The sequence below is a fragment of the Apus apus genome, chromosome 3 (assembly GCF_020740795.1).
Source record: "Apus apus isolate bApuApu2 chromosome 3, bApuApu2.pri.cur, whole genome shotgun sequence".
NCBI lineage: Eukaryota > Metazoa > Chordata > Aves > Apodiformes > Apodidae > Apus > Apus apus.
In genome coordinates, this window is record NC_067284.1 from 44,456,134 (window position 1) to 44,469,293 (window position 13,160).

The 13,160-nt window shown below is 41.8% G+C and overlaps 2 protein-coding genes across 4 annotated transcripts in view; one reads left to right on the forward strand and one right to left on the reverse strand.

Moving 5' to 3' along the window:
• Nucleotides 1-4,920, reverse strand: part of PSME4 (proteasome activator subunit 4) — a 67,955-nt gene extending 63,035 nt beyond the window's left edge. For 2 of the 3 annotated variants that reach the window (XM_051613453.1, XM_051613451.1), the window contains exon 1: nucleotides 4,633-4,920. In XM_051613453.1, coding sequence (XP_051469413.1) covers nucleotides 4,633-4,808 — 176 coding nt within the window. In that variant the 5' untranslated portion in view covers nucleotides 4,809-4,920. The remainder of the gene's footprint in view (nucleotides 1-4,632) is intronic. The other variant, XM_051613452.1, reaches the window with a different exon arrangement.
• Nucleotides 4,921-5,008: 88 nt separating this feature from the next.
• Nucleotides 5,009-12,898, forward strand: LOC127383113 (uncharacterized). Its single transcript, XM_051615533.1, has 2 exons — nucleotides 5,009-5,556; nucleotides 12,381-12,898. Exons 1-2 carry the CDS (start codon nucleotides 5,112-5,114, stop codon nucleotides 12,578-12,580), a joined length of 645 nt encoding a protein of 214 aa, XP_051471493.1. The 5' UTR covers nucleotides 5,009-5,111; the 3' UTR covers nucleotides 12,581-12,898.
• Nucleotides 12,899-13,160: the final 262 nt, after the last annotated feature.

A 13,160-nucleotide genomic window follows, 5' to 3' on the forward strand; every position in this document is an offset into this window, starting at 1 on the left:
TCATGTATTAAAGAAACTCCAGAAGCCTGAAAAATAAATTTTAACTACAAAGAAACACTGTATAAGAAATAAAATTATCTGTCAGTGTTGCTATATACAACGAAATGTTTGGCTGGTTACCTTTCTTGACATTTGCTAACAGCAGTTCTATTACACAAAATGCTGCTTAATTAAGAAGTAGAAGGAGTAAAGTACACAGTAACTTGCTGAGCACAAAGATGTCACTACGCCCAAGAAGCAGAATTAGATGCCAAATTGCTTTACAGTTTCTTTATGTAGAGGGGGATGCACCATCAATTATTTGTCTTAATCCAGCTGTGCATTATTAAGACAATGACAGAAAATAATTACTTCAAGAAAGGGGCTAATAATGTTTTCCTCGAGATTGAACGAGCAAGATGTAACAGAACTGCAACATTTTCAGCATATCCCCTCACAAAGGATGAAACATCACTATTTCTAAATAAAAGAATATAGGGAGAACTTCACAAGTCCTGAAGGATGCCTAGGGGCTAATCACACTAACTGGATTAAGCCTTCTTATAAAACAACAGGTAAATACTATACTGATTCCTGAAAATTTTAATTCCACTTTCCTTTTGATTCCTCCTTTAAGAAAACCATTAAAGGTTTCATGAGTGCTCAACCCCTACCAGTCAACTGCAAAAAGGATAAATTTTCCTTCCTCGTGCAGGCCCACTGGGTTCTGATTGAGTTCAGCTGCATGGAGAGAAAAAAAACTCACAGAGACCCACCCACCCACCCAATCTAAAAAACATGATTAGGAAGTGAAAATTCTGTTTGCAGTTCCATCATTTCTGCACAATGGACGTGGTCTCTGGAGAGGTAAAAAAAAAAAAAAAAAAAAAAAAAAAATTAGAACTAAAGAGCCAATTCTCTATTCTAGAAGTATTACATATTAACTTTCTCACTTCACAATGACAATAGAGCTATTTTTAGGAATCATACTATCGTATCAAGTGGACATCCTAAGTTGCCCTAGAAAGTTGGCTGCTCTGCTACAGTTAAAAATTGCCTTCACTTATGAAGCTGAATAGAGCACTCTCCTAAATTCCTAGCTACCTTTTTTTTATTTCCTAATGCACAGGAGAGGATTATGATTGTTCTAAAATTAAGTTTTTGACAAATTATATGAAAAACAATGAATCACGCTCAACAAGACTATGTATACAGTATACACACACATCCCTTATCCAAAAGGAAAGGTTGTATTTTCCTGATAAATATGAGGGGGAAATAGATGTAAAATAAGATTTATACACAACAGAGATGAAAACAATTCAGCAAAGCCCCACTGAGATTTTTTTCATCCTCACTTGTAACTTTGTGTCCTGTCATTCTAATTCAAAACAGTTGAGCTGCATTTTTCCACACCTTACAGCAAGAAAGTTAAATGTTGTTTTGTAATAAGCATACACCTGACAAGTATGTAAAATAACATTGTCAGGGACAGAAACTGTAGCTCCCAGCTCTAAAAACTCCACCCTTTCTACTGAAGTAGAAAGCACTGAAAGACATTTATGTGTTTTCCAGAATGCAGTTGACTACACATACAGTAGCTATTAAATGTTCATATTTTACCAATATGCTCATTTTCATGCTATGTTCTAAAAAGAAAAAAAAAAGTTTAAAAAGATACCTATGCACAAAATTCCCGTGTAAAACATGAAAGAAGGAAAAACTGAAACAGCCACCTACTTTTGACCTACAGACCATAAAGAGAGTATGACACAAGTCCATTTAGGCAAATTATTTTGATGCAACCTGCTTCTTCCCCACACACCACACACTGTAGTAAGCTATACAACTGAGACTCAGTCTTCTGCTTTCACAACAGGATTAGTGTTTTTAATAGACATATTTTACCAGGCAAAGTTGGGGGAATCCTGATAAATTATAAATGCCAGTCTTTGAGGCACACAGTTTTACTTGCATAAGAAGTCCCACTAAGTAACTGCACTATTACTGTCTTCCCAGTAAAGTTCTCTCACCACACTCCACACATGCATCCCAAACAGCCAGTCTGCATCACTGAGTAAGATATATAAAAATTATGCAAACCAGCTTACACACATTATATCTGATAAACCCAAAATGGGAGGGTTTTTTGTTTCCATACTCAGTTTGTGACATCAGAAGCTGAAACAGCTGCTCTTAAGATAACTATGTGCAAGTCATGTTTTCAGCTGTTGGGAGTAAAAGAAATAGAAGAACTCAGGTTCAGCTGTCAATGTTAAATAGTAACTGATACTCAAATTTTAATTCAAAAACATACTTGAGTTTCACTTTTATTATTCGTAGTCTACAGGGTTAATGCAGGTTATATAAAGTAGGAAGTACCTGAGAAGGTGTAACTATATAAGTATAATACCTGCTTGCATTTTTTTCCTTTACTCATTTATATGTAAATATTACCATGTTTGTATTAACATTTTTATCTGTACAGGAAAAAAAGACATGTCATCCAGTGTTCTGAACTATAAAGTATTTCACAGAATATTGTGAGAATACCAACTTTCATAATTCAGGCATTTGCAACAAAGCCAAGCAGCAATCATATCATTATGAAGATTCTGGACATTTTTTTCCAATGTAGTATTTATTACAGTTGGTGAACAGGGAAAAAGGTACTAAATTGATTTTAAGATGAACCACCCAGTATCAACACATAGCAAAAATTTGATTTTATTGTGATTATCCTATAATTTGCCTTAGGTATGACATCAAAACACTATGTGGTTGGAAGTGTTTCATCTAGGCCTAAACTTCTATTAATGTATTTCATCCCACTGAACACTTTGTCAAGCTAAATTAAGAAGCAAAACACCTCTCACGTTAAGTACACCAGCTTATTTTTAAACCAAGCCCACTGTTTCCTTCCCTGCCTACATCCAAACATATTCAGTCTTACTGCATATAATATGCCACAAAGTAATCTTGAGACTAACAGGCATCAGACAAGTTGCAAACACACACAATTAATTAAAACTTGAAAGAGTAGGTGGGAAACCACAAATTAAGAGCCTGCTGACCTCCCTGTGATTCATAAAGTAGCAGAGCAGCAGTTCTCAATAGGTTAAATTCACTGCCCTGAAGCCTCAACTGGTAACAGTAATTGCCATTTACGGAGTGAGCAAGAGCGTGATTCTAATACCACCCTGCACATTTTCTAACGACTTATTGTGCCACATTTAGCCTATTTAGCTAATGCAACTCTTTCTCCTGGTAAGAACTACTACAGTTTATTTCAACTTGATCGTTATATGAAGTTCTGCCTCAAGTACAGAGACAACAGGTACCACTGAAACCAGTATGAGCTAGCAGTTGGCCGGGAGGGGGGAGGGAAACAGTATTGAAATGGTTCCAAGCAGGTTCAAACTGTCACATAAAGCAAACATGCAAGTCATTTTGCAACTATCAATGTAATTCTATCTAAGAATGCCTCTTGGCAAACATAAAGACACACACACTTCAATACATACATGTAAAACAGATTTGACTGCCAAATGAATTTTAAATTCCCAATTAATATAAAATAAATTAGTTATATAAGGAAGAAAACTGCAAGTGAAGATCTCTAAATTGTACAAAAGGTACACACTTAATAATTTCTAGCACACAAGAAACAATTTCTGAAGGCACACAAGGCATTCAGCAATAAAAAAACGTTACTAACATCCACAGAAATATGTTTTACTGATTGAAGCTACAGGAGTCAGTGTCATATGATACCATTTTCAGTGCCAGGGCGTCCAAAATAGTGGCCATTAAGAAAAAAGGGGCAAGTATGCTTCGTAATACTGACTAAAAGAAACCTATTTCTACTCAGCGCTATCTATGAAACCACCCTGTTTTTATCTGTATTTGAAACACTTCGCCATTACACACAGCAGAGCCAACACAGGTATAAACAACACCGTGCCACAGCACAGGCAAAAAATATCAAGGGCTCCAAACAGGGCTTACACAGTATTATGCCAGAATTTAATCCTGCAAGCCCTGAACTAACAAACAGCCTGTCTTGAGAAAGACTCCGTGTTCCTACAGCAGAAGTTACGCGGAGCTCGGATCTTGCACAACCCGCTGAAAAAGGCAAGAGGCAAAACAGGTGGCCAAGCACGCATTAAACAAACAAGCGAACGAACTCCTAAGAGCCTGACTCGTAAAATTCGGAAAAGTTTCGGAGACAGGCGAGCTGCTGGAAACGAAGCCACCTTTGTCCCCATTTCCTACGCCGAAGCACTGGCGGGCCTTGTGTAAGAGCCGGGCGGACGCCTGGTCAGCGGCGGGGCTGCCCGGGCCCTAGGGCCGCGGCTGGACCCACGGCAGCCCCCGGCCGAGCGGGGAGGCCGGCACGGGCTGGGCCGGTACCGGCTGGGCTGCGGGCCAGCGGCGCCGGGAGGCACGGCTCCGCAGCCCGCCCGCCTGGCCCCGCCGCAGCCCCACCGGCCCCGGGGCGGCCCCGCGGGGCAGGGACGAACCCGGCTCCCCCCTCCCCGGCTCCGCACCCGCTTAGCCCGCAGGCTCCCGCTCCCGGGCGCCTGAACCCCGGGGGCCACACCGCCGCCCCGGGGAGGAGGAAGAGGGGGAAGGGCCGTTTCGGGCACTCACGTCGAGAGCTTCCTGGTCCAGAAGAGCCCCCCGGGCCACAGCTCCTGCAGCTGCACGGCCCGGGCCAGGTTGCCTTTGATCTGCCCGAGGAAGCGGGCGGCCTCGGCCTCCAGGCGCTCCCCGTAGGGCAGCAGCTTGTTGTAGACGATCTCCTTCTGCGGCGGCGGCGGCGCCATGGCCGGCGCTGAGCTGCTTCCCGCCGCCCCGGCTGCCCGCCCCGGCCCGGCCCGGCCCCGCCGCTGCCCAGCGCCGCGCCGTGACGACACACCGGGGAACCGCCGCTCAGGCAACGGCCGCCCCGCCCCGCCGGCTTCCGGCGGAAGGCGGCCCCCGCCCCGCCGCGCCGCGCCCGGCCCCCTGCGCGCCCCGTGTCGCGGCGGGCGGGAGCCCGCGCCCCGGGGACACCCCGCGGCGCCGCGCGGCGGGCAGGGCCAGGGCATCCCGGGGGCACGGCCCCGTCGGTCACCGAGGTGAGGAGGATGTGTCGGGCAGGCCGTGGCTGCGGGGGGTTCAGAGGGCGCCTCTGGGGCTTATTAACCAAAAAAACCCAAGTAAAAACCCCGTGTCGTCGGCTGCCTCCAGCCGGTCACGCGTGGCTCGGACTGAAAACGTTCACCTTCCGGCTGCGGGGGAGAGCGGCGCGTCGGGAGAAAAGCGAAGCCTGGTCGGTCCTCACCCCCCCGGCAAGAAGCGCAGCGGGGACGGGGAGAGAATGGGCCGCGGAGCTTGGCAGCGGCGGGCGGGGCGGCGGCCTGAGGGGCTTATCGGAAATAATCCCGCTAGTCAGGGGTGCGGGATGGACCCGGGGCGGACCTGGAGTCGCGGCGCTGGTAGCTGGGATCTCCAGCTGTCTCCTGCGCCTAATTGTTAATTTCCTTTCCCCCTCAAGAATGACGCCGGGACAGCGCAACAGCTGCAGAACGAGTAGGTTTAAAGCCACTGACAAGGGCAAATCCTGCTTGCTGATCTTTATGCTCAAACTAGCTCTGCTTACAATTAAAAAAAAAAAAAAGGGAAAAAAAAAAAACCAAACAAGCAACCCAGGCTGACTAATGCTGAAAACATTACAGAGAAGTCAGGCGTGATAAGCAAAGCCCACAACGCTCAGATAATGCCGTGGCATCTTCCTGAAGAGTGCCTTCAGGCCACCTCGTTACACGCCTTTTGTACCAGGTGTTACTTTTATTTCCAGTCCACCTGCGTGAGCAGAGTCGCACCCCTTGGATTCACAGGCACCAAAACAGTAATCGGCGCGAGTGCTGTAGGTTTCTTCTGACAAAGTGTACTAATAAATCTACCTTATCTAAATAAGGTTTTCCTGGATGCCCAAAGGAGGCACCATGTTGCTCCACTGCTCCCCATCAAGCATTTTTCGTGTAATACCTGGGGAAAGTGAAAGTCTGTAATCACTTTAAATCCACCAAATAACTCCTTTTCCCAAAGCTTCAGTGAGAGTAATTGCTCTGGGTCATAACTGGATGAGATATGGGTAAAATACTGTGCTAATTTCTCTTGATTGAAGTGCTGCAAAGGCCAAGCCTTCTCAAGCAAGCATCAAAGAAAGTTCTGCTTTTCCCCACTCTCCTAGACCTATACTTTTAATAAGGGAAGTACAACGTTTTTTTCTGTGTTCAATACGTTTGAAATAATCTTCCATTTCTAGAAAATTGTTTCACATAACCCCACAGATTATGTACATCTGCTTTTACATTATTATAAAACAGTTGGACTTCTCTGCAATTTTTATTGGGATTTGGAGGGCATTTGTTGACATCTTTTACAGTGGCTTTACAAGTACATTCTATTGCCTCATATCTACATTATGCAAAACAACTTGTACATTAATTTATGTCATTTCTGGCCTGAATTAAAATGAAACTTGATTACAGTCTTAATTTCTATGGGGCCAAATAAAATCTTGGTTTAGTTTTTTCATTGGTGGAAACAGGAATAAGCAAAAGGTGTAGCTAAACACTATGAAATTAATAGTTTTATCATCAGTTTAGACAAGGATAATTTGGGTAACCTAGAAGCTGTAATTAAAAAAAAAAAAAGTGCAAATGTATGTGCCTTGGAATTGAAAAGTTTGAAATTACTTATTTTCTGTCACTGGGAGTTCTTTTTTCCTGCTTACATGCAATGCTGGTTTGTCCAAGCAGGTGTTTCCAACACGGGAAAGCATTTTTAAATTTGAAGCATGAAGAGTTTGTTGGGACTTGGAGAAAAAAAATAAAAATCAAAATTATAGCTCAGTTTTCTGTAGCTGAAGTTGGCAGATACATAAGGAACTTCAAAGCTGCATTCTGTTGCTTCATAGCTATGTTATCATGAAAAAATACTCCTGCAGTTTCTGCCCTTTCTAACCTGAGTTAAAACTGAAGCTTGATGTTTCACACATTTCTAAGTATTTTGCAATGTGAATAAGCACCTCTGACCTCAGGGAGCCTATTTTATCTCAACCAGCAAACCTCATTGATGACCCTTGTACCTCAGACACACAACTCCCTTCCATCAGAATTGAACACTTACTTTTGGGGGAAAAATATTCACAGTATGCCCTCAGCACCTCGGATAGTCATTGCACTCATTTGACCTCCTCATTCTTATAACTATGATTCCCATTTTCAAAATCTGAAACAAGGAAAAAGGAGATTCTGAGTCCATTTGCAATTAAATTAGTACATGTACACTATGTGCATTTTCAGAGTATTTTCTGCATATTGATTTATTTACTAATTACATTTACTAATTATTAAAAAACTAGTCCTTTCCCCCCAGTATGCTGGCATTCTGCTATTTAAAAGGAAAAAAAGGAAAAATAAAGGTACATTTTGCCAAGTAAGTAAAAAATAAATTTGTTCTTCAAGTTTGCAATATGTTTTGGCTGTAGCAGTGCATAAAAGCACATTTGGTTCCCGAGTCATGTGATGAAGGACTAGCTTTCATAACAAGGAACCCGTCTGTGCTACTTGCATCAACAGCTTTTCCCTCTCTTATTAAGTAGGAGGAATATGTATTGAGAGCAACCCAAATATGGTTGCCACCTGTTGGTTTTGGCATGGAATCTTGAGAACTGGTGAATCCAAGTGTTGTAGTTGTTAAAAAAAAAAAAAAAGACAATCTTTCCATTCATGAGAAATTTCAGCACTTACCAGTGGCTCAGGTCACACTGGACATTGTTCACACATTCCCTCCTTGGGTGGCTTGCTGCCTTAGGTCAGCTAACACCAGCACTGTCATCACTATTTAGGAAACGTGTCACTCAGCCTCAGCTGTGGGTTCTACTATCTCAGCTCTCAAGCAACTACTTTTCCCATCTAGACATTTTGCTTAGTGACCCATCTGTGCTTTCCAACTTAAGATAAAAGTTGAATAATTTTTTGAGTGACTGACTTCTCTATATTTTTCAATTTGGAAAAGGACACCCAATCCAACAGGAGCCTCATATTACTTGTATTATACCTTTCCTGGTCTGCGACACCCTGTACCTCAAAGAGCCCCATTACAAAATGAGAGAGAAATAGCTTGCTTTTCCATGTTGTCAGTGATGAGTATCCTCAGACTCTCTCATCCCAATGATTCTAAATTGGTCAGTCATCCAAAGCAGGCCCTGAAAGATGCCAAAGAGAGTCAAGAAGCTGCTGCTATCCTGCTCACCAGCAGTAACTTACTTTCTCCAAAAAGAAGCATCTGTGATTACTAGCTGCAAGTCTTTATTCTAAACAATGGCATTTTCACTGCAAGGAGCTGCTTCATCCCTTCAGGATGGGGACAAGAGCCTGTAATTACAGCCTGCTGTGAAAGTGTTTACTCCCCTGCCCCTGGGAAACTCAGTTGCTCTAAAGATTTTGGGTAGTAGCAGTTCTTTGGTATAAACAGGGAAGAGCAGTAATTACAGCTGCTTGGCTTCCCTCCTGCCCCTAGGAAGGCAGGGTTTTCTCGAGAAACAATGAGCAAGATGACAGTAAGACTAGTCAGTCTAACCAGTCTTCTCAAGTGCATGAGTGTGATTTAAATCACTAGTTTTAAGTCAAAGGAACAGAAACACTGGTTTTACAAACGTTATCAATGCTGTTTTGTAGCTAGAAAATATGGAGAAATTTGACCCCCTTTGCCTTATTTAAAAAAAAAAAACAACTGTGACAAACACTGCTCTACCTAAATATAGAGACAATTTTAATGAGCCAGAAGACTACAACTTAGCAACATACCTATTGCATAAACTTCTATTTTACAGGAAATTGGAGGATGGGGGCAAGAGTGATTACAACATCTGAATGAGGTGCCAAGGAACTTAAGCTTCCTGTATAGTATGGGACAAAAATAGGTTCTTCTAAAGTGTGATTCAGAGTAACTAATTTTAGGTCTCTAAAGTAAGGCTGTCTAAATACTCTATTACATGTTTCAAGTTGGATGGGGGGGTGGGTTCAGTATCATCTAAAGCACATCCAGTGAACACTGATATTGTTCTGTTTCTATAATTCCTGTTTAGATACATGTATTCTAACAGAAGTGGAACTTTTCTCAGTTTATCCTGTATTGAACAGAAATAAAAAGGACTTGTGAAGGGGTTCAAGTGTCAGTCTGAGCACCAGTAAAATCTGTAAAACTTAACTATATAGACAGGGCTGACCGAGTATGTGCAACATTGCTGTCCTTCACGTTACATTCTTGGTGGTTCTGTTTATGAGAGTCTGGGCAGTTACATTCATCCTCAATTATATAAATTCAAAAGATATTATTTGGCCTCCTCTCTTTCCAAACTAAAGGTAGTGGGTTACTGTTCTTACAAGGATGGGCAGTCACAATTGGTACAAAAACAGAACCAAAATCCTCCTTGGTGATTAATTTGTAGCAAAATTTGTTTTCCCTCTCCACTCCCTGGATTTGTTTTCTTAGGTGTCTTATTGCCTAAGATTTAGAAAGCAGAACTGTCTTAAAACCACACAAGAGAACCTGGCTTTGACAGTCTCCTTCCTCTACATAGCTAAAACTCTTGATTATATCTCTGGAAACTATTGTAGCTGCAGGGAGAAAAAGTAATAGACCAGAGCCTCATTACAGAAGCTTACTGCTGATTTCTTTCCAAATTATTCCTAGCTATTTGAAATAAACAGTAATTCCTTGGATATGAAATAAATGCAGACAACTTTGGGGAAAGAGGTATTACTTTTGTTTTTTTTCCTCTTAAGGCACTGGCATGGATTTTTTTGTCTCACTGTCTTGCCAAACAGAAACCAGCTGCAGAGGAGCATGTGTTGACAGTGAACGCACAAAGGTCAATTCTAGGGATTCTGCTGTTCTAGGAAATCAAGGAACCAGTCCCTTGGCAGCTGCAGTCACTTGCACAGGAACTGCTCATTACAGACCTTGCAGTTTCATACAGCCACTGTTTGCCAAAGCAGTATTGCAGCAGACCTCAGCCCATGTGCTTGAGTAGGTGATGGTATTTTTTTCAGTGGTAAAAGCATCTGTTGCACTTTCATCTGCAGTTCACAGTTCTCTGATTTTTGTATTTGTTTCTTGCATTTCACTCTCCTTCCAATTTTTAGGTTAGCAAAATGGCAACTACATACAACTTTTCCAAGCAGGATCTATTTTTTGAAATAGGAACAAACTGTGAAATACCAACTTGTTTGATAGTGTCCTACTTCACTAATAGTCCCATTGACTTCACTTGTGTATCACACACAGCAGTGTGCTTCTTTGCATTAGATTATGAAAATATTTTCTTTTAGAAAAGCATTCAAAGCCCATTTGGATATCACTAATGAATGGAACCTGTGAAAAGGTTATCTTCATCCCAAAATTTCTGCAATCTCTCCTCTTTTGAATTAAGCATTAACTGAAAATGTAAGGTCTTCCATGTTGTTCCAGTTAAGAGAAGAAATCACCAATTTAAAAAAAAAAAAAAAGAAAGAAAGAAAAAAAGCACGTAAGGTCTGTTTTTCCAACCTTGGATAAATCAAACAGCAGCTAAAAATCTTTGTTTGGGTTTTCAACCTTGCTCCAAGCAGCATTCAGCACAAATAATTGTTGTGTTTACCATGGCCATTGCTCAACTGGTTGTTCAGGCATTAACTCCATGAGTGGACTGTGTGTTCACTGTTTCAATGCGTGGATCAGAAATATTTAAAAATTTATGAATTCTGAAAGAGAGGCAAGCTCACTTAAATACTCCCTTAAGCAACCAATCCTTTTTCTCCTGCTAGAGAATTATTTATATTTTGCTTCTGGGTGCATGGTTTTACATACTCAATCTCCATGGTAGACTTTTTGGCACGTTTCTAAGGTAGTAGCTTCTCTTACGGGGTATTATGGAGACATCTAGCAGATGAACAAACCTTTAAGTGGATCATGTGAGACAAGCTCAGAGCTATGCATGTAGCATGGGTTCAGCCTAACATGGGGAGTTGTTTATGCTTATATCCTAGTAACATGGGAATAATAAGTACAATTGAGTCAGGGACATGATTATAGCAATGCAAGTCCCGCTGACTTAAACTGGGATTCGTGAAACTGTAAATTGGTGAGTTTTATTCTTCTGTCTAAGAGGAGTTCAAGGTGAAACAATGGCTGCACATTAACACTTCATAACTACCTTGGAAATATAACTGTCAAAAAGGCCATTTAGCATAGAAGGAATGTTCTAATTAAGGAACAAAATAGGAGAGTAAATTAATAGAAACCCCAAGGAGAGGGAAAAGTCTCTTTCTTACCACATTTGTATATTGTAACTTAAAGGCTAAGCTCAGTGGAAAACTGAGCCATATTTAGTATAAAGCCAGAAGCTGCCCTTCTGCTGGGCAAAGTACCAAGAACTGGGTGAAAGAACCAAGGAAGCTTAAACTCAAGTGAGAAGGAATCTGTCTTGAACAAAAAGAGCAGAAAAGATAGCTTGTAATCTCAAAAGAGAGCTCTGTGGGACAATGCAGTAGGCGTTAACTGTTATTTCCTGAGACAGATAGTGATAGCAGTATCTACAACCTCCATGTGTTTTCTTTTTCAGCAACATTGCAATGGATGAATACAGAATCTGATTCATGCTTTCTTGGCTTTGCCAAATGTATGCTCAAATCCTATAGCTGTGCTACAAATTAATCTGTCAATGTGACATGGTTGGAAAAATGGTTGTCCTTGGAGATTCCAGCCCTCTTTGTCTAGGAAAGCTGGAGTACGGGATTGGTCATCAGCATCTGGAATGGTATCAGCAGGAGGCCTGAGAGGCTCTGAAATTAGAAGAAACTGGGTCAGAGTCACTCTGGTTATTCCCAGCAAATGAACACCTCTGAGAAGCAGAGCATTTTGAAATGGGAAGCTGGGAGGAAAGCAAATTTGGGGTGGTGTCAGGGTTACCAGAGGGGTCATCAAATAAGGATCACTTCCTGATCCCAACTGAGTATACACCAGCTTTATGTGCTTTAGCTGCTGAGCACAACAGCTCTGTGTCACACCAGCTGCAGTGCTGACACTGTAGGCTACAAGGGTGGCTGTACCAGCCGAGACCGGCAGTCCTGTGTACCTAACACCATCCTGCCTCTTCTCAGGATGGGGGATAGCATCTTCCAGCTCTCCAGGGGCTTTTCAGGGAGTGGTTGGTACCAGCAGGGTTGCTTTGCTCAGTATCTCCTTCTGGGTCCTTCATTTTGCTTTTCTAAAACATAGATATTCACCTCTTTTTTATTAGATTCCTGTGCTCTGTGCCTTTTTCTCTCTTCAGCCCACACAAACTTTTTTTTTTTTTCCAGGAAACTTTAAGGCTGACCTCAGCCTTTGCTCAGGCAGCCTTTGCTGCGGAAATATGGAAGAGCAATTTCCTGAGACAAGACTAAAACTAAGAACTAAAAGACTCAGAACTGGGCATGCATACAATTTGAGCGTACAATGTATACTCTACTTTCTTCAGTTCACAGACATCCTGAGTCACAGGCTATTTAATTGTGTTTAATAGTGCTAAATTGTTCTTACATCCCCTCATTCATTTGCTTTTTAAGCTCATTAAGTGTTGGCATCAGTGATCTGCAGCTGCAATTTCTGATTCATGCACAGTGTGAAAAATTGTCCCCTTTTGATTGTCATAAACTTGTTACCTAGTAATTTTGTTTGATGCCCACAAGTTCTCATACATGAGAAATAATGAGGCCTATTCACCATTTATGCTTATACTTACTTATGGGCTATCTAATCCCCGCCAGACAGAGTAATATTCTTCTGTCTCAAGACGGCACAAGTGAATATTCATTTATTTAGTCTCCCTTCATATGCTGCTCCATATCATACTTACTGCTTTTGTTTGTTGCCTTTTCTGTTGTTTTTGAGGTGAGGAATGGCTGGAACAGGATATTTGGTACAGCCAGGGTTTGCACGGTGACCTGAGGGTATTTTATCTTTTGCTCTCTGTTAACATTCTTTTCCTAAGGGTTTTTCTTGACAGCCACTGAGCATTACACTGATCTCATAAAACTGTTCACAGTAACTCCAGAATCTCTTTATTGAATAATATATGACTGATTTGGAAACTACCACTG

Excerpts from the sequence above, each read along its gene's own strand:
- LOC127383113 (XM_051615533.1), top strand. The coding sequence starts at position 5,112 with ATGTGTCGGGCAGGCCGTGGCTGCGGGGGGTTCAGAGGGCGCCTCTGG. Across the intron at positions 5,557-12,380 it reads GCGCAACAGCTGCAGAACGA|GAAACTTTAAGGCTGACCTC; the intron begins GTAGGTTTAAAG and ends TTTTTTTTCCAG.